This window comes from Stylophora pistillata, chromosome 5, assembly GCF_964205215.1.
Source record: "Stylophora pistillata chromosome 5, jaStyPist1.2, whole genome shotgun sequence".
Lineage (NCBI taxonomy): Eukaryota > Metazoa > Cnidaria > Anthozoa > Scleractinia > Pocilloporidae > Stylophora > Stylophora pistillata.
In genome coordinates this window covers 18,143,852-18,166,127 of record NC_142523.1, presented here as the reverse complement: position 1 = coordinate 18,166,127, position 22,276 = coordinate 18,143,852, and the positions used below count along the sequence as shown (strand labels likewise).

General features: G+C 37.0%; 1 protein-coding gene across 1 annotated transcript; it reads right to left on the bottom strand.

The window, feature by feature from the left end:
• Positions 1–16: 16 nt before the first annotated feature.
• On the bottom strand, positions 17–2,363 carry LOC148730633 (uncharacterized). The gene is made up of 2 exons (XM_088761634.1): positions 1,976–2,363; positions 17–1,364 (listed from the first exon to the last, which is right to left on the bottom strand). The coding sequence occupies exons 1-2, from the start codon at positions 1,994–1,996 to the stop codon at positions 561–563; spliced, it is 825 nt and encodes a 274-aa protein (XP_088617760.1). The 5' UTR covers positions 1,997–2,363; the 3' UTR covers positions 17–560.
• Positions 2,364–22,276: the final 19,913 nt, after the last annotated feature.

Below are 22,276 nucleotides of genomic sequence, written 5' to 3'. Positions count from 1 at the left end.
AGAAAGGGTATTGGCACAACGCAAATGCTACACTGATTTATTACCTGTAACATTGTCATGCCATGCAGGCTCCAAAGTAGAACTTAAATAACTCAATAACATGCCAGCATTAAAAATATTTCACTGTGAGTGTATGATTATCTGGAACTAGTAGTTTTTTCAGGGACACTGTATTAATGCAGCTGTGCATGTGATATTGTAGGATCTAGCCTTAGAGTAAATTGAAATTAATCACTTGTAATGATATAAAAATATCAATATATAATTAAGTTTCAAACTTTTAAGGAGTTCTGTCACAGATGGCACATCTTGAAATGTCGAGTCTAAGATTTTCAAGTTTGTCAATTAGAAGCCTTCTCAATCTGCCTCATTCAAACCCATAGTTCAAAGTTCACTAGAAAATACGAAAGATAACTTTATTAATAACTATAAGCCCCTTTAAAATTTAGAGGAATAGATGAACAGAAAACGTTTATTGTGAACTATGATAATTTGTTAATTACTTTGTAATTTCAGTACATTAAAACCTGCCTATTAATAACCTGCTATATTAAATTGCCTCACAGAAAATGTTTTTGATTTGAGGTGACTATTAAATTCAAATGAATTCTTGTGGGTTTAAAGAATACATTTAAGTTTTGACCTCCACACAACATTAACCTAACGTATGCATATATTATGGCACCATGTGTATTATCAAACAGGAACTTCTCAGGCTTTGTTGAACCGTTTACAGAGCAGTTGAGTGATGATGGATCTCCCCTGAATTCATTAAGATAGACACAATATGTGTGGGACTGTGATCCATTTAGGGATTTCATTAGCCATCTAATGGGGTCACAGGAAAGCCACCGGTTTAGGCAAATTGTAGACAGCTCATTGGGGGACATATCATAGGCTGAAATTAATTTGTCATACCTTACTGAGTATAACAAATCTTTAAATTTCTCAATGGATGATGCAGGAGGCTGGTGTACTGTTCCTGGAATGTCATACGGAGCTGCAAACCATTTAATCTCTTTCTGAACTGCATTCTTAATTGATTTGGCACTGTTAAGCTTGAGCATGGTTTGCAATGAGGGGATATCAAAGCAGCCGTGCACATTTTCAGCATATACAAATCTTCCATTCATAAGCTGATTCTTGCGGGCGATGCCCTCTTTCCACTTCAGAAGTTGGTTTTCTGGAGGGAGAAACTTCAGGGTGAAGGGGTCTGTCACTTGTAATGGTACGGTGTTCTCGGTTAGGCGGGTTCTTGCCACACTCCTTGTTGGAGGAAGCCAACATTCATATGCAGCTCCTCTGCTAAACGACCTAATACTTTCGAGACTAAATCTCTTTGAGTTTTCCTTCAGTAGTTTGACCTAAGTAAACACATTTGTAGTGTATTGTTAATATTGTACTCATAAAGACAATTTTTAACCACCTTTTCGTCTGATCATACTTTGAATTATGTAGTGAATGCAAGTCAGTTACGCATTACTTCTGCAAACAGTGTATCCGGCTTCTGCATTATTAAGCGACTAGGAATATTACAACTCCTCCCTGGATGGGATGCTAAGGCATCTAACCCTAAACCTCTTCCCCCTGTATCTGATTATTTAGATTTTCACAAATAAATTTTCAGCCCATTTTTACACCTAGATCTAGCCTGTGTGACAGGCATTCAAAGGAGAGGGTCCAAAGGGAGAAGTGTGTGTGTGTGTGTGTGTGTGTGTGTGTGTGTGTATGTGTGTGTGTGTGTGAGAAGGGGAGGGTTTGGAAATAATTCCCACTCTCTCTTCCTGTGATGCATGCATACAGGCCAGGGACCCAGTTCAGGATGTTGAATTGTAATTGCCTTTGTTTATGGAATGTGAAATTTTCCAGTGAATGTCATTTGCCCACAAAATCTTTTTCTTACAGTGTCATGAATATTCATTATGTAAATTTTAACCCTCATTAAAATTCACAATTGTTCAAAAATGATTCTTACCTCAATTTGACTGTTTGCCATTATGTGAGCGAGCGGGAAAACTGGAGAAGCAAGACTTATCTTTAAAACTTTGGGCTCGAAAGCACTAATAGTTGGACGATTTTCCCGCGAAAGTCTCGAAAAAAGAGAATGTGCAAGATTTCTAAACAGCAGTATTTCATTAATTAAATCATGTAATTGACACCGAAGTTAAGTATTCTTTCCGGTGCAATTCCTGAATTTAATAGTTGAAAGCGTTAAAGGCAGGAAAAGCACCGGGTCCAAAGCGCGTTCAGAACGGGAGCTGTGAGCAAAATAACGTCGTTAGTGAAGATCGAAGGCTTTGGGCTGAAGGAAGAAAGGTTATCGCGTTCGGCGTTTACATTTTTCACCGCTGGAAGTCGACCAATCGGCCCGGTGCAATTCCTGTATTTAAGACTTGCGTTACAGAAAGGAATTGCACCAAGAGCGAAACGTTTGCAAATAGAACATATTACCCAGCCAGTCAATTAAGGAACGAAAACTGCTCGATACTGAAGCGAAAACAAATATTATTGCTGTTTCAGTGGTGAATTTTCGACCATGAATAAGGAACGGTAGGTAGCAAATCCACGCCATAAATTTACCCCTTTACCGAAGTAGATTTGACCCGAGAATTTCTTTTCCAGCGATAATATAAAGGTTTGTGTTTATTTGACTTGAAAAAAGCAAAGATTTTTAATGCTAGCATAACTTTCGACCACAAATGCTTACGTGATCTACAAGTCTCTTGAGCTCAACAGCGTGACTAATGCTATTTTTAACTTCCAATCACAGGTTGGTGCAATTCCTGTATTTAGCTGCAAGTCTTTTTACAAACGCCGCCATTTTTTCGAAGTTTATTATGGTGCCCAGGCCATTGGCGATAGCGCGAGCCAAGAGATCTCACACATGCGCAGACGTTATTCAGCCCTGTTCATGGACGCTACTATAGAGCGTTTGCACATGACGTCACAAATTTCGCGGGAAAGCTGAGTCGCCATGTTGGTGTTCCACATTTTTCAACATGGTGGGATATCCTCTCTCAGATTATGCGAACACACTCGATCCCCACGTGAGAAAACGTTATTTAGAGAAGATTTCTTCTGTTGGAATCGATCCTCTCTTGTTATCAGACAAAAAATACAATCCAGAGTGCCTGCCTCTGGTCGAATCGATGGATTTATTGTTGTTTTTAGTGCTTGACACGAGTTATTACAGTAAGGACTATTTTAAGGTGTATAGAAGTCTACAGAACATGGCTGTAAACATGAAGGTGTTGCTATTGAAAGTTATGAAAAGATCATGAAGGAAGAGCACATCAACTTTCCGGTAACGAAATGTGGCACGTCTATCAATAAACAATATCCATGGTTACATGCCACCATAGTTAGTAGCATGCCACACCTGACTTTTTGTGTAGGTGTGATTGCTGTGGGAATGGATGTGGGATGGTCAAATGGCCCTATTGTTTAAAGGATACAGACTTGGTGCAGTATATTAACAAATACAACTCATGCCTACTTTTACCAAATCCAACAGTAAATATTCACTGCTGAAAAGCTTTATTGTGACTTTGTTGTTTGTGGTTTTCATGAGCAAACTGATCTCTTCTGTAAAAGAATTTTGCCTGATGTCAGCCACTGGCACTCTGTTGTTTCCAAACTTAATCACTTCTGGAGATACTGTGTGGTACCAGAAATTTTGGGAAGGTGGTATACTCAAAAGTGAAGTTTGTCTCATTCATCCCCTGATTCCAATTCTGCTTGTTTTTGCAGATTAGCAGCTAGAGGGCCTGTGGTAACATGCACAGACCAAGCATGTCCCATCTCTACTTTTCATTTATCTTGTTTGAAAATTCCAAAAGTACCTAACAAGTGGTTTTGTCCCCTGTGTCTAAAAACACCAGCAGCCAAAAATGAAAAATCAAAATGCAAACAGACGAGAGATATTTTGGATGAAGCTCTCAAATTAGATTTTATCTGCACATGCAAACAGAAGCCACTGTTCAGATAAACTGCTGAAATGCCACAACCCATTTTGTCAAGGTAGAAAGTTTTTTCATTTGCCCTGCGTATACTTCAAGCAGGTGCTGAACAATGTAATGACAACTTGGGAATGTATGGTGTGTAAATCAGGAGGAAAAACTGAACAAAGGTTGTTAATGACACTTTCAATACATCTGATGAGTACCTGTTGTGATAACTGGCGTTTCAAAATGCTCTTCAGAAAAGACAGCATCACTTGCAAAGCTGAATGATGGGCATTACCAGTTGATTTCATCGCCCAATGGTTGGCTTGACTGTGATATTATCCATGAAGTACACGTTTGTCTAAGAAACATTAATCCAGATGTGGAGGGCTTTCAGAGACCAACTTTGGGCCCTGTTAGAAACTTCAATCAGGTAATTTATTCAGATTCTGCATACTGGTAATGCCCACTGGGTATGTGTAAGCTCAGTAGGGTGTGAAGATGGCACTGTCAACTTGTATGACAGTTTGTATCATAACATTATTCTAAATGAAGTACACGAGCAGGTACTCAATCTTGTTGGACGTTCAAATTTTACTAGCATTCCAGTTGTCCCTGTGCAACAGACAAATAGCAGTGACTGTGGAGTATTTGCTACCAGCTTTGCTACATGCCTTGCTTATTGTATACACCCTGAAACAATGCAATTTGATGTCCCCAAAAAGAGAAACCATTTATATCAGTCTTTAAAATCTGGTTTATTGAAAATGTTCCCTAAATTTTAGACTGCTTAGGGTACATCTACAGTTAAAAAATTTTTGGAGAGAAAGAATACCCACTTTATTATGGTGAAAATAAAATAGTTGCCCGATACAATGGACCTGCATATTTGAATGCTCAAGATGGAGGGTAGGGACCCAGTCTACATTGAATCGATCCCAATCTTTCGCACCTTCTTCTGAAATGAAGTGCCGGCTGCAGACCCTATCGCGTTCTTAAATATCATCAGTTAAGTCATCTCTACTTATCGCACAGATCCACATTCCTCTTCGCTCTGAAGTAAGTTCTTCGGTGTACTCTCCTTGGCTATACTGAACACGTGGGACACGAAAAAACATTACTTTTCCGACGTTAGACCACTTCTTCCCTTCCCACACTTCGACCACTTCGACCACTTCTTCTTCCCACAGCTAATGACAAGGCAAAGGACCGTGATAACGAAAATATAAATATTATACTATTGCCTTCTCAAAACCGTAAAATGTACTCCAAATGTTTCCTGTCACAATACTCAGCTGATTATCATAGAACACCAACATGGCGGATGAAGTCGGTTACCATGACGATAAAGAAATTTGGTCACGTGAGTGAAAACGCTCTATACGGTATGGTAAAGAAAGACTTGTTTCCATATCTGAAAGTGCCCTTGGACGTGAGGTGCTGGGAATGAAATTAAATCACTGGAATACAATTAGCGCCCGAACTACCGACGATTTACGACTCCGAACGTTCACTAGTTCTTGCTGTGCACAAATTATAAGTCTACTTCGTGTGTGTTTTGAGTCAAGAGAAAACATCTGGCTTAGTAAACATCACATCCGGCATAGTTCTGTCACTTATGGTTTATTTTCGCCGATAAAAAAAAGAAATCGAAGACACTAAACCTCAAGGGCGGTTTCAGCTATGGAAACGAGTAGCTGAACGACGGATTTGCTTTGTTTCCATAGCTCAAACCGCCCTTGTGCCCTTCCAAAATTGGTTTCCGGTTCCGGTATTGAAGAAATGTTTCGCGCTCTTTTGCAAATTCACCAGAGAACAATAATCTGATATCTTAGTTTTTTTAGTGGAGTATATTTGGGAAATGACAAGCAATGTAGATGTGGCATCTCATTTATCGGAAATTTTCGATGTACGTTTATTCAGCAAGTCTGACTACGTTTATCAATCTTACTAGTCTGAAATTTCAGCTGTCTTTTCCCTTTACCCCACGGCTGAAATTTCAGACTACAATCTCACGAGATCGACGAAATTGTCAAAGAATGGGAGTCAAGTACAAACTTATCGTTCACTCTTTGGATGGTGGATGACAACTTTGCCGGGAGAATCGGTAAGTCTGACGGTGCAAATAAGCCAAATTCTGTGTTATTCTCCCATCTATTTACTATAAAAGGGGACCAACTAAATCCTCAGTTGGTCTAGTTCTATAAAGGCACTGGGAGAAGGAACAGCACAAAACATCACCAATCAATCTGTTATATTTAAATTTTCTTTTAGCAAAAAAAGATATATTTTAAAATGAATCGCTAGTTTTTAGATTACAGTGGAAGCGCCCATCCCCCTCCCCTCCATGCTCCTCCCCTCTGTATTACTCCCCTTCAAATAAATCCCCCATCAATCAAGCCTGAAATTTTTATAAGCCCCAGTGGGCTTAACAGACCTTGTATAGTATATGTTTCAACAAACTCTCTAATATGATCTTTACAAGACTGGGTTAGAATTCACATTATGAGTGATAAGAAGACCCAGTGACAAAATCACTTGTTGGAAGACACTAAATTATAGTTCTGTTTTAGACCCATCAGCTACAACACACAAAGTCTGGGAAGACCAAAAATTGAAATTTGATGGCATACCATATTTTGTTTTGGGGCAAAAAATTTTTGAGGAAGAAAGCTTGGAAACAAAAGAGAAAAGAAATGAAACTGAAGGTATGGGTTACTCAGTAATTATTTGTCAAGATAAAATTTCCCACAAATTTTTCATTTTTTGGGGGGGAGGGGGAGGAGGGGGATAAACAACACCCATCTCCATTTAAACAGAAATAAAACAAGAAATAATCATTGACAAGTAAATAGTATGTGAATACTTTATTCAAGTGTCCCTTTGTTCTTGTTCTAATTCATATGTCATTGGTTGTAAGTTGTACTTGTGCAAGGAACACTAAAATCCAAAAAGGAATATTTAAAAATAATTTGAAACGCTTATTTTGTGGTACTAAGAGTAAACAAGTTCAAAAAGACAAGAACTGGTATTAACATATCAACACATCTCCCCAAGTAGAAAATTTAGAGCAGAGTGGAACTCCTCCAAGTGCTACTTTGGAAATTGCTTCATTCTATAGAGGGTTTGGTATGTCAAAATTCTGTTCTATACCACTTCTATGGTCTGGTTGGAGGATATTGACTTGCTGAATGAACGTACATCGAAAATTTCCGATGAATCGTGCAACATTTTCATCGCTTGTCATTGCCCAAATATACTCCACTAAAGAAACTAAGATATCAGATTATTGTTTTCTGGTGAATTTGCAAAAGAGCGCGAAACATTTTTTCAATACCGGAACCGGAAACCGATTTTGGAAGGGCACAAGGGCGGATTGATGTAATTGAATTAATTCGATTGCCTGCTCCCAGTTGGCTTGTTAGCTCAATTGGTAGAGCGCTGCACTAGTATCGCAGAGGTCAGTGGTTCGAATCCCGTACAGGCCTGAATTTTTTTTTCAGGTCTGATTTTCACTATTGCTTAAATAGTGCTTTACTGCGAAGGATCGTGCACATATTCACTTCTAACATGGTTTGAAAATAGATTAATCAGTTGTCTCGATAGAGCTTGTAGCACTTAAACTTAATGTATTGTGATCGATCTTATTTGATTTCCACCATAATTCAATAGCAACTGCAAATTCTGATTTCACGGCACTGTACATGTTGATTCCAAACCGTGATGAATAATAACCTTTATTGGTGTCCAAATTAAGCTTGAATGGTTTTACACGATTATTAAATTCATGAAAGTCACCATTATCAGCCATTTTTTTCCCGGAGATATCGTCTTCATCGATAAATTGGCCGGGATCATACATAATATACCTGAGATCGTTACTCAGTCGACTGCTATCACCACGAGAAATATGGTCATCAACGTATCTTTTGCTAATAGCCTCGTTGTTGTCGCTGAAACTGGTTGGATTATATTTCTCACTAGTAATGGCCTCAGATAGGATATATTAGGGATATCATAACGCCTTCGTTGATTTATATCTAAATGTACCGTTCTTCCTTTAACTTGTTGTTCTGTTTCATCATTAAGCGTGAAACAGAACATCATTTTATTCATGATATCTCCCATGGTCATTAATGATCCAATACTGATACCTTGGTTAATTTTTTATTCATCGTTGAAAGCAATAGCATTCCAAACAGTTTCCATTATTTTTATATTAAATAATTTGTTGTCATTCATATTAAGATCACCAGTCATAGCGTGTGTACCATGCAAAAGCATAACAGTATTTTTATCAGTTTTTTTAACTATTTCTGTATTGAATGTTAGGTCAAGCTTTCTGCTTAGTTCATTAAGCACAGTGCTTACATCAGCTTTCTTAACAAGTTCAGATTATAATTCACTGTCATTTACAGCAGCGGTACCATTCAATGGTTGATCTGAAATTCCTGTTATTTGTCTGTCAGCACCGTGAACACTAGTGAAATTTAAAGCCTTTTCGATATTACCACCTTGTTTTTTGTTTAAATAATCGGTGAGATCGGTTCCACTACGTGGTATTTTTGCTATTTCGTCATCAACATATTTTTGGGTTGAACAATCAGTGTCATCGGTTGGATCACTAACAAATTTTATTTGTTTACTTCTTGCATTGAAACCTGTTGTTGTGGGTGAATTCGAAGATGATGATTTAATATGATCTATTAATGTTTGTGAGAGCCTATTGAGAGTTTGGTTTAAAATGTTATAAACAGTATTTCTTTTTAAAATATGATATTCTTCCAAACCGCAAGCTGAATTTTCTCCCCTTTTTTTAAAATCTTTGAAATATTTTGTTTTTAACTTTTTTATTTCTTGACCACCTACATTCATATCACCAGTCATGGATTTACTACCATCAAGTGGTAAATATTTTTTAACTTCATCATAAACATATATTTTATTAACAGCATCGTCATTATTAGTTGGTGTTCCTAATTCAATAATTTTTTGTTGTCTAGCTGAAAGTTCAGCGAAATCTTGATGATTGAACCCTCTATTTTGCAAATCAGTTTTCAAAGTATCATAATCAGATTTTGTCAATTTTCCCAGTGAATCTATTGGAATGATTTGTTGCATATGTCGATGAAAAATATTTGATTCGGGAATAGACATCAAACGATTTTCCTTAAGTTAAGTGTCAAGATCACCTTTTGTGGTGGTATTGAAACTTAAAGGTTTGGGATTTCTTATCTTTTTCCATTAACATTTACGTCACCAGTCATGGTCCCACCAGCTAAATCTAATTGTTTTGAATTTTCATCGCCAACATATTTTTTATTGACAGCGTCACCATTATTAGTTGGAGGACCTAAATTTTCTTTTTATTATTATTATTATTGGAAACAGAATTATCAAAAGTTATTTTACCGAAAATATTGTTATCATTTTGTATATTAAAATAAGCATTAAGATCAGCAACTTCAGCTTTATCATTTACCAATCGATCGAATTGATTCTGGAAAGCGTTTTTTTCTGAGTTAAATTGGGTTTTATCAAGTTTAGTGTTCAAGGAGGCTGGATATAGTTTTTCACTTTTCTGATGCAAGATATTAAAACTAAAATTATGAAGCTTAGCTTTAACGAATCGCGATCACATTTTCCCCTGAAATAAAGATATTATTGAAGAATCAGTTTGTTCTAAATATATTGAAAAATTCGTTGCCATGGCAACGATGCTGGGTTTGCAATGCCGGGTCCAAAATTATACTTGACTTGAATTTTCTAAAAAACTGGACGATGAATTTATTTTAGATTTTGCATGCGTCCTTTGACCGTCTTGGTCTACTTGAGTGTTAAGTTTAAAAATTTCTGTCAGAAAGTTTAAAGTGCACCTAGACCCAAAATTTTTTTTTCGCTTAACGAAATAAGCTTACTTTTTGGAGTATTTCTGTGCAAAAATTTTTCAATTTGGTCAAATCTTTAATTTTCTATGCCCAGTCAAAATACGGAAAATCGGCCGCCATCTTGCCCCACGACCGAGTTTAAAGAAGAATGGCTCTAGCGGGTAATGTGACGTCAAATCGAGAACACGAAAGTCTACATCTCACACATTTTCACTTGTTTGGGAAGATTGTCGTCGATATTGTCCAAAATATGCCGACTAGGTGTGTTGTATGAAGAATGTATGAAGCGCGATACCCTCTTGCAAATTTCGCACGTTGCTACATCCTTCTACAACACACTTAGTCGGCATATTTTCGGACAATTATCGACTACAACCTTCCCAAACAAGTGAAAATGTGTGAAATGCAGACTTTCGTGTTCTCGATTTGACGTCACATTACCCACTAGAGCCATTCCTCTTTAAACTCGGTCGTGGGGCAAGATGGCGGCCGATTTTCCGTATTTTGACTGGGCATAGAAAATTGAAGATTTGAGCAAATAAAAAAATTTTTGCGCAGAAATACTCAAAATAATAAGCTTACTTCGTTAAGCGAAAAAAATTTTTTGGGTGTAGGTGCACTTTAAGGAAAAGAGGCCTTTTTTAGAATTCATCGTTAGCTTTTTTTCCCTCTGACAGAATTTTTTCGAATTTTTGTAAAACACGCACAGAGCCGTTCAAAGTTAACGTGCAAAAAATAAAAAAAAATTAACTGGGCAGAAACGGAAATACGTAAGTCTAAAGTTTCAAATTTCCGAGAATTTCGACTCGACAAGATGGGCAGTTGCGCATGCGCAAGATTTATGTCACGCCACGACATTTGCCACGGACGCCACGAGGTTTTGGACGTCTTGTTCGCCGAACGTCCTTCGCGCTCTTCTAAAGAGCTTTATTTTGCTAAGAGAGGTTTACCTTCTGGGTGGATTGCGCCCGGAAATGGCTGCTGTTCTATTTGCCTTTAAAGTGCTGGATTATTTTGTGCAAAGTGTCGGGATGTTTTGTTCCTCTTGGAGTTGATCGGCGCGATGTGGTTGGCGATTTGCTTAGAAATATGGAGACCAGTGCTTCCTTCCCACCGTTGTTGTAAAGATCTTTTAAGTCATTGTAACACAGACCTCGTTTTGCAATTTTCTGAATGATGTTTTCTTTGACGAGAAGTCCGTTATCGCCCTGTGAATAGACCTTGTCTTTGAAAGTTTACATGCGTTCGTGGCGTCCGTCAAGAAATTCCATGTCTTTGAAAGCGAAGGAGGTGGATTTCACATTGCTGTTGTGTACAATGTCAGCGCTTGTTAGCTGCAACGGGGATTGAAAGATGACACAGTGGAGGGCGCGTACATCTTTCAAGGCATCGTGTGCGTTGAAATCTTCATAAAAAACAGCTTGATACACAGAAGGGAGATTGCTTTTACATGGTTTTCCGTCAGGATTGAGAAGAGCGTTACCACCTTTAGCGAGTGTTTTGATGAGTGTTAGGCTATCGGCGGAAAACACTTTCTTCGACGATAATGTTTCTTTGCTTTGAATTTCCAGCACATCGTCGGAGTGTAGGAGTGTCGAACACAGAAGAATTATGGCCAGTTAAAACGGTGTGACAAATGCTTTTGCTAGAAAGGAAAGTGGTAAAAGATTGAAGACATTCGCTCAGGAATGCACTGGAACATTCTCTTTGAGCAAAGTTCTCTCACCATTCACAGTTTTGACAGTGACTTGTTTACACAAGAAGCGTAGCTGCCGATATTGCAGGTAGGTAGCACCTATTTAGTGTTCCGGAAACCAGCCACGATATGGGAAAATAACTCCGACGATCGCGATCTTGTTTGCGGCAGGATTCACGCGTATTTTGGTCACTTGAGAGTATTGTAGCTTTCCGTTTTTGAAACACACTACTAATAAAGTTAGAGGAAAGTGTAGGCAGCCTACCTAGGGGCGTAAAACATAGTCTACTAGGCAGATGAAAAAATGATTCAGGCATAAGCGCGGTGGCCATGTTTGTTTGTTCGTGTTTTTGTTCCAACTTTTAAAAGTCCCAGGTAAATTAGAAACCAGTCTGCGCGCGCCAAAGAAACTATATCCAGCCTCCTTAGCGTCTCCTTGGCGCGCGCAGACTGGTTTCTAATTTACCCGGGACTTTTAAAAGTTGCAAAAAAAAAACACAAACAAACAAACATGGGCGCCGCGCTTAGGCCAGAATCATTTTTTCATCTGCCAAGTAGACTATGTTTTACGCCTCTGGGTAGGCTGCCTACACTTTCTTCTAACATTATTAGTAGTACGTTTCAAAAACGGAAAGCTACAACACTCTCAAGTGACCAAAATACGCGTGAATCCGGCCGCAAACACGATCGCGATCGTCGGAGCTATTTTCCCATATCGTGGCTGGTTTCCGGAACACTAAATAGGTGCTACCTACATGCAAAATCAGCAACTACGCTTCTCGTCTAAACAAGTCACTGTCAAAACTGTGAATGGTGAGAGAACTTTGCTCAAATAGAATGTTGCAGTACACTCCTGAGCGAATGTCTTCAATCTTTTACCACTTTCCTTTCGAGCAGTACGCATTGTCACACCGTTTTAATTGGCCACAATTCTTCTGTGTTCGACACTCCTACACTCCGACGATGTGCTGGAAATTCAAATAAAGAAACATTATCGTCGAAGAAAGTGTTTTTCGCCGATAGCCTTACACTCATCAAAACACTCGCTAAAGGTGGTAACGCTCTTCTCAATCCTGACGGAAAACCATGTAAAAGCAATCTCCTTTCTATGTATCAAGCTGTTTTTTATAAAGATTTCAACGCAAACGATGCTTTGGAAGATGTACGTGCCCTCCACTGTGTCCTCTTTCAATCCCCGTTGCAGCTGACATTGTAAACAACAGCATGTGAAATCCGCCTCCTTCGCTTTCGTAGACATGGACTTTCTTGACGGACGCCACGAACGCATGTATACTTTCAAAGACAAGCTCTATTTACAGGGCGATAACGGACTCCTCGTCAAAGAAAACATCATTCAGAAAATTGCAGAAAGCGGTCTGTGTTACGATGACTTAAAAGATCTTTACAACAACGGTGGGAAGGAAGCACTGGTCTCCATTCTTAGCAAATCGCCAACCACATCGCGTCGATCAGCTCCAAGAGGAACAAAACATCCCGACACTTTGCACAAACTAATCCAGCACTTTCAGGCGCAATCCACCCAGAAGGTAAACCAGGCACAACTAATCCAGCATTTCCAGGCGCAATCCATCCAGAAGGTAAACCTCTCTTAGCAAAATAAAGCTCTTCAGAAGAGTGCGAAGGACGTTCGGCGAACAAGACGTCCAAAACGTTGTGGCGTCCGTGGCAAGTGTCGTGGCGTGACACAAATGTTGCGCATGCGCAATTGGCCATCTTGTCGAGTCGAAATTCTCGGAAATTTGAAACTTTAGATTTACGTATTTCCGTTTCCGCTCGGTGCATATTTTTATTTTTTGCACGTTAACTTTGAACGGCTCTGTGCGTGTTTTACAAAAATTCGAAAAAATTCTGTCAGAGGGAGTTAACGATTAATTCTAAAAAAGGCCACTTTTCCTTAAACTTTCTGACAGAATTTTTTTAAACTTAACAGTCAAGTAGACCAAGACAGTCAAAGGACGTATGCAAAATCTAAAATAAATTCACCGTCCAGTTTTTAAGAAAATTCAAGTCAAGTCTAATTTTGGACCCAGCATTGTAAGCCAGCAACGTTGCCATGGCAACGAATTTTTCAATATATTTACAACAAACTGATTCTTCAATAATATCTTTATTTCAGGGGAAAATGTGATCGCGATTCGTTAAAGTTAAGCTTCGTAATTTTAGTTTAAATATCTTGCATCAGAAAAGTGAAAAACTAATCCAGCCTCCTTAATTGAGAAACATTGACAGCATCTTTTACATGAACACCAACACCTAAATTTATTATGTGATTGTCTCCCATATCAAAATCACCAGGCATAGTTTTTGATCCATCGCTATGAATATGTTGATCAACGTAAACTTTTGTGCAAGCATCATGAAGATAAATTAGGTATTTAACATTTTTAAGTTGTTTATTGTCCATATCATAGTTACCATCATCAGTTAATTTAAATCCAACACCAGGTAATCCTCTCTCTCCTGATGATGATGAATCACTTCCGTAAATTTCTCTGAAATGTATGAACCCGTTTTGATAACTCATTGTATATTTATAGAATATATTAAATTCGTTCATTCAAGTTTTTTGCAACAATTTTTCTAGGCTTGTCAATGTATAAAAATGAATAATCACCAAGTGTTGCTGCTTTATATTCATCTATTGGAACGAGATGTTCTTTGCATATCGATACTTCTTTCATTTTTATTAGGGAAATCATATATGCAAAAATAGCTACAATTCATTCTTATATCTTTTGGTGTTCTGAAATAACTCTGGCTTAAATAAATGACTGAGCAGTTTTTATGTCTTCCTCCAACGAAATATTCAATTAATGGTTTTTGGTTTTTATCACAAACAAAGTCATCATATATAACAATTTTCTGCGAATCATCATGAATTTCAGATACTGGAATAATTGCATCGTTACTTACTTCAATAGCAGGATAACCAATGTATTTGGCATGAGATTGGTTCTAGTTTTCTAATTAAATATTGATATTTACTTTGTTCGAGGTTTTTGCCATATAGAAATATTTTGTCGAAATATAATAGTTGATTAATCATATGAACTAATAAATTAGTTTTACCAGAACCACTTGGGCTACATATCAGCATACGAAAATAATCCTCAGGCATATATTCATGTCCTTTTACTTGTTTAAAATCATTTTCAAATTCTTTAACATTGTACTCAGGTATTTTCATAATATATATTCATTTAGATTAATCCAACCAATATATATGAGTTTATTGAAGTGGAAAGAAGTAGCTGAAAAGAAAACCAATGTTGGTAATAGAATAAACAGTGTACGTAATGAAATCTATGAAAACAACATCGAACGTGAAGCAAGTTGACAAACATATTCAGAAATATTCGAACCAATAACTGATAAATTAGGTGAATTAATGGAAAACAACACACCACTGATAAGAAAAAGACAAAAGAAAAAAGGTCAAGTTCTTGATTATGGGATTCAAGCTGAAGATGATGTTCCAGACATGAACCTCGGTGATCTTGTTGATGAACCAGTTTTACCACAAAATGATAAACAAATTGTGCCTAAACCTCCATCATATGAAGGGACATTTCCAGAGTTTTATATTGATCCACAATACTCACCTGAACAGCCTCCTGAATATTATGAAGATGAAGTTCCAGATTATGAAATAGAAGATGGGGATATGGAAAGATATTTTCTAAACAAACTTAATATTCAAGATCATGAAAATGTTGAAAAGATTCTTAATCAAGAAACAATGAATCAACAAACAAAAATGCAATATATCTTCGTAAAATTATCAAAGACGCAAAAAAAGGAGACTACAATTAAATGGTCAAAAAGCACAATCAACAATAACATTTAAAACAGGTGAAATATCTGCAGAAAAACAATTAAGAAATAAACAAATAGATGATTCGAGAGTAGTATTGAATCAGTATATAAATTATTGTGAAAATAAACTCAAAACAAAAGTTGGAAAAGGTTTGAAAGGAGGAAATATTGTATTTTTCAATGATCCGAAATATCTTTTAAAACAACTTGAACTTATAATCAGCGAAATGATAGCTGGTAATACAAGTATGAAAATGAGAAACACAGGCCAAGCTATTTTAGACACTCTTCTCAGGTTAAAAATAATAAACAAAAAACAATACAATGAAATTGTAAAGAATTACTTTAGAATTTAATATACCATATTATATATTGGAAAAAGAAACTGTTCTGACATATTTCTACAATAAATATAGAAAAAACAAACCATCAGATTTTACAACTCAATTTATCAAGCCTATGAATCTTGAAGATAAAGTCAATTACGTTGACGGTCTCAATAGAATCATAAGTATGAGTTTTACATGGAATAATGTTAAAAGTTCACTAAACAATCAGAATATAAAATACAGTAAAGATAATGGCTTAACTTACACTGAAATCACTTTTCCAACTGGTGGTTGGACTTATAAGAATTTTGATGAAAACATCAAATCTCAAACTGAAATCAGTAAGTACAATTTTCCATTTAATTACGATTTGATCCAATACTTTTCAGAGTCGAAATAACACTAGCTCAAAAGTACAAACTCGATCTTCGAGATGGAAATTTTAATGATCTTATCGGTTTCAATAAAGTAGTTTCAAGTTCTGGAACTCATATCAGTCCAAATATCCCTAATTTATCACAAGACGCTGAGATGGTGAATCTACATTTTGATCTTGTCAATGAGAGCATAGTTGATGGTAAAGAAACAGATATAATATACAGCTTTGGTACAGCTTTACTTAAACCATCATATAGTTTCTCCAAAGAACCAAGAAGAATTTCTTATATTCCAGTCAACAAAAAGAGAATATCAAGCATTCGTATCTATATCACAGATGGAAAACGAAGAATGCTTAATCTAAATGGTGCAGATACAACTCTTTCATTGATTTTGAAACTGATAAATTAATATAATCAATTAATATAATGGGATCAATTGAATTGAAGAAGATCTATCATCCAAAATTAGGTCGTTTTGTTTACAAACACAAAGGTTCTGGTCTGATATTTGACAATTTGATGAGACCAGTGAAAGCTTTAACATAACTGTATTTAAAAATGTTGCCAAACCATTTGCGAAAAAAGCCTTTGTTGCAAATGTTTCACATGCTGGAGAACGTCTTGGAAAATCTGTTTCTCAAATATCAATATATAATGAAAAATTGCGTGGAAAAAAATTACAAAATAATCTAACTTATAATTATAATGGCAGTCAGAACCAGCGAATTTTTAGAACGAAATGAAATGACAAGATTTCAACCAGATGAAGTTATTGGCTTACCAGCCAATGGTCAGGCGCAATCTAAAAGTGGTTATAAATTCAGCATCAACGACCGAAGTAGTTTTTCGATTGGTAAAATGCTTATTTTGAAGTCCAATTCCAGCTTCAAAAGCTTGCTGATGGTAGTGCTTATGGAGCAGATCGTGCGACAGTGGTCAACGGTTCTCATTCATTTATCAATCAGATGACTATCAAAAGTGGAGGTAAAATTGTTTACGACACTGATAATCTTAACAAAGTAGCGAATTTAAAAAATTTACGTATGATGCATGAACCTCATATATTCATTGTATCTTAAAAAATTTAGTTGAATACAGTGATGATTACTCAAGAAGTGTTGCTAAAATAGTTTTTGGTACCTGGATACAGACCACAGAATAGCTAATGCACAACAAAACCTTGGATTTGAATCAAGACGTTTGTTGACCATTGGAAACAATAATGTTAACGTAAAGATCCCTCTAAACCGTTATTCATTTTTCGAAGAGCTTGAGGATCGAATGTTACCACCAATGCAATTATAATTTACTTTAAATGTTTCAAGTGACGCAGATCTGATTTGGAAAGCAGCTGCAGCTGATGATGGTCGTGTTGTTATCAATCGTTTCAATTTATGGGTTCCAAGACTGACTCCTAAAGCCAGTCTTTATTAACAGTTTCTGTCAAACTTGAACAAAGTCAATAGATGGAATTATAAACAAGAAATGTTTTAACAATCACCTACCACAAGATCGTCTAGACTTTTTCAGATAAGCCCGACAATTGATAATGTAAAGCATGTTTTTGTGTTTCTTCAACGTCAAAAAGATAATAATCAAGACACAAATCCTTATGAATATGACACTTTCAATATTAACGCTGATCGAGGAGGTGGATCTCATCTTTCAACTTGTCATATAGAATGTGGAGCTAATACATTCTATCCTGAAGTGGAATATGATAGCGACTCTAAAATGAGAATATTTGACGAATTGATGAAATACGCACTGCGGCAGAATGATTAAAATTCAGGAACACAACTTAATATAAAGAATTTCTAAGAACTTTTCGGAGTTATTTATTTCGATCTGACTGCCCAACCTGAAAAAGCTACAAATTATCCTAAAAAACCTATTTTCAGATACAAATTTAATGTACAAGCAGCTGCTGATAGCGCTTTTACAGTTAATGCTGTTGTACTGTATGAAAAAGAATTGATCATAAACCAAGTCGGAAATGAATTGTTGATCGTTTAAAATCATATGTATTTTATGATTATTCGAAATTATATAACATATATTATTAAAAACTGGATCATTGGATAATGCAATTCAAGACTCTTTATTGGCTCAGCCATTATGGTATATGAGCCAATATACTCTATACAATATAATCTAATTTCTGTACATTGTTAAATCCGGTTTCTTCTCACAAAATAAAGTCGAGAAGATTTGTCTAATAGCTTTGGGGCGTTTTTTAATGAAACAATTATTCCACTCGCGTTTGTTGGATATGAGATGATTATAGCCAACTCGGCGCTACGCGCCTCGTTGGCTATCTATCATCTCATATCCAACGCGCGCTCGTGGAATAATTGTTAAATATACAAGACATGACGACAAATTTATTCAAAATCGACGTTGAACTATCGCCGAATCAAAAAAAGAATCGAAGTAGAGCTTATCATAAAAGAGAATCAATCACGCCTCGATTGTCAGCAAATGCTTTATCAGGTAATGACACGCTTCATGTTCCTCAAACTTGCTAAACGGTTGGATAAACATCGTAAATTGAGAAAAGGTATGGAAAGCAGCTGCTATCAAAATCAAAATCAAAATATCAGAAATCAAAATATCAAAATCAAATATCAGAAATCAAATTGGAGGTAGTCCTTTAACATGCGTTCTCAGTTTGGCAAGACCTCTGTTGCCAACTGTTGGAAAAACATTAGGACTTTCTGCTTTGGGAGGATTAGCTTCAGAAAGTGCATCTCAGTTAGTCAAAGCAATCTCTGGAAAAGGTGTTCAATCCGGTGGATTTTTAATTAGACCGAGTATGGTTTTAAAACTGATACCATATATAAATATGTTGACTTCAAAACAAGCACAAGATTTCTATAAAAGCTTAACGAATAAATCAGATTATTTTATAAAACCAACAAAAACTCAAAAAGGAGGCGCTCTTAGGGCTATTCTTGCTTCAAATGGTATTCCATTGGCTATTGATTTGGTTAAGAATATAGTTGGAAAAGGTTCTACACAATTAGGTGCTCCAACATCTGATGGTTGGGGTGCTCCAAAATTAGGTGCGCCAAGATCTGATGGTTGGGGTTCTTATATACCTCCTCCATTCATTTGGTAATTGGCCTGATGGTCAAATTGGTAGAGGTAAAAAAAAACATCAAAAAAAGGACAGGGCCTAATTCTAGGACGAAACAGTCCGTTCAAGTCAATTTCAATATTAGGAGACATATTGTAAAACCAAAATTTCATAAAACAATTCCTATGACAAATTTTGATCTTCTTGAATGATGTGAATATCTTAAAATACCAATCGATGATGTTTTGAAGCAGAGATAAAAAAGTACCACATAATCACAAACAAGCTCTTTTCATTTACAATCTTCATCCATCATACATGTCTGGTTCACATTGGGTAACAACTTTTGTTAAAGATAATGTGATCAATTATTTCGATTCATTTGGAATGCCTCCTTTTCAAGAATTGGTTAATCATGCTAAAAATAAAAAATTGACTCTTTTCAATCAATCAACTTTATTTAACGAGGGTAACACGGGACAGTGCTTCAATTGAGTAACTAGTGGCCCTCAAACTAAATTTGTAAAACAAAGTTAAGAAACAAAATACATGTCATAAAGAAAGGAAGTATAAGTGTATGTATGAATGGGACTAACAATAGTAAAAGCTATATTACATTTATAACAATGAGTATCTACAAACTATAATTACAATAAGAATACAGCAAGGATAGGTCGAGCGAGAAGAAGGTTATGAAATGTTGGATTAGCATAAAACTATGAACACAATTAAGTTTCAGTTACGCTAAAATGATCAACGTCATTGTATCTGGTTAAAAAATGTCTATAAATAGCCTTTCTAGATGAGGTTACACATGTTACTTTCTTAAGGTTAATTGGCAGAGAGTTCCAGAGCCTGGTTGCGGACACGCTAAAAGTTCTCCCTCCCTCAGATACGCGATTATATCTGGGGCAGACGAGGTTTAAGGCACTGTACCGCCCATTGCGTGTGTGTAAATCTGCATTAGTAAGTAAGTAAGTAAGTAAGTAAGACTTTATTTAACGAGGGTAACATGTGACAGTAATGAAACTGATAAACTAATGGCCCTCGAAAATTAAAATTCGGAAAAAAAAAAAAAAAAAAAAAAAAAGGAATTGTAACAAACGTAACAATATTAGGAATAATCAAAATAAAATAATTAACAATACAGGAATAATTAAAAATTACAGGAATAATTGCATTGCATTTAAGAAGGTCACACATGTAGCTGGGGCAGTTTCCTTGAAGGCGCTTAAGGACTAGTGAGCACTTATTGATTTTAGCTTCATCATAAAATGGGAGCCACTCTAATTTATTAAAAAGATTTACGCTATTTGATCTTGTGTCAACTCCCAAAATTACTCGGGCAGCACGTTTTTGCAGCTTGAGGATTCTCGTTAAGTTATCAGCTGAGCAGTTTCACCAGATAGTTGACCCATACAACATTACTTGTTTGGTCATAGCATTGTAGTAAAGTGTGCGCTGTTCAATAGGGATGAATCTCCTTATCTTTCCAAGAACCGCTATTCTCTGGGACAACTTCTTGCACAGTTCCTCAACGTGTACATCAAAGCTTAAGTGTTTGTCAATAGTAACCCCCAAAAGTTTCTGATTATCAACCTGTTCTATGTCAGAGTTAGCAAGTTTGAGCTCCAGTGAACAATTGTCAAGCGAGCATGGTATGCGTTTCCCTATAACAAGGAGACATTTCGTCTTCGCAGCGTTTGTAACCATTTTGTTAGCAGCCGACCACCGCGAGACGTCATCTAAGTCCTGTTGGAGGGCTGATGACGTGGCCGTAAGTCCATTAGTCACGTCTGATGATAAACTGAGAGTAGTGTCATCCGCGTAGATGTCAACGGTAGATTTGCTGTGCTGCCGATGGCAGATCGTTAATGAATAAGAGGAACAAAATGGGGCCCAAAATACTCCCTTGCGGTACTCCAGCCAACATAGCTCTTGGGGAGGAATGACAGCCATTGATGTGTACATACTGTGTGCGTCCACTTAGATAACTGCGTAGTAGTTCCAGCTCGCCATCACATACCCCATAGGCTTTCAGTTTCTCTAAAAGCAGACCGTGGTCTATGAGGTCAAAAGCCTTTTTATAGTCAATAAACACATGCCTCGATACTTTGTTGATGTCCAAGTCAAAGGGCAGCTGATCGACTAGGCGGATAAGGGCGGTCTCAGTGGAGTGAAATTTGCGGAAACCGGACTGAAACCTGTGTAGTAGAGCGTTTTCCTCAAGGAAGTCGCAAAGGTGATCACAAATGTGCTTCTCGAGTAACTTTGAAAGTATAGGAAGCACGGTTATCGGCCTATAGTTGTTCTTATCGTCCCGGTTTCCTTGCCCCTTAGAAATGGGAGTCACTTTACCGACTTTCCACTTTGTGGGGAAGGTTTGTTTTTCGATACTTGCACATGGAGTCTGCAGTAGCAGGTGCAGCAATTCTCAGCAGTTTGGCACTCCGTCGTTGCCTGTAGTTTTGTACACTGGGATAGAGAGAAGGAGATTAACAACTTTGTCCTTGGATATTTGTGGAATATTAAATGTTCCAGGGGCCAGGGAAAGGGGAGATGGAGGAGGGGGCCTGGCTCCAGTGGACGAGACATTGTTAAGACCGATCTGAGAAGTCAGATTTTTCTGCTGATCGACGAAAAAGCAATTCAAAGTCTCAGCAATGTCACCATTGTTAGTAATGATTTCACTCCCGTCGACTAATTGCAGCGGTTCGTGTTCCGGGCCGTCGTTACCTGACAAGCATTTAATAAGATTCCAAAGTTTCCGTGAGTTATGTTTGTTTTCAGTGAATTTGGTCTTAAAGTATGTTTGCTTTGTTTGCCTAATTAAATTTTTCACGTAAATTTTTCGCTGGCCTGTAATTAAGCCAGTCGTTGTCGGAACCGCTTTTCTTGGCTTTAGTGAGAAGTTTATCGCCCTCCTTAAATCCGTCGACGATGTGGTTATTGAACCATTTAGGTTGGCACTTACCCTTCACTCGCTCGTGTTTAAGAGGAAGGGATCTATCGACTACGCCTTGGAAAATATCGTACCAGGTATCAACAACGTCATCAGGATCATTAAAAATAAACGCAGAATCCCAAGGCGCCTCTTTCAACGCAGCAATAAACTGTTCTTTA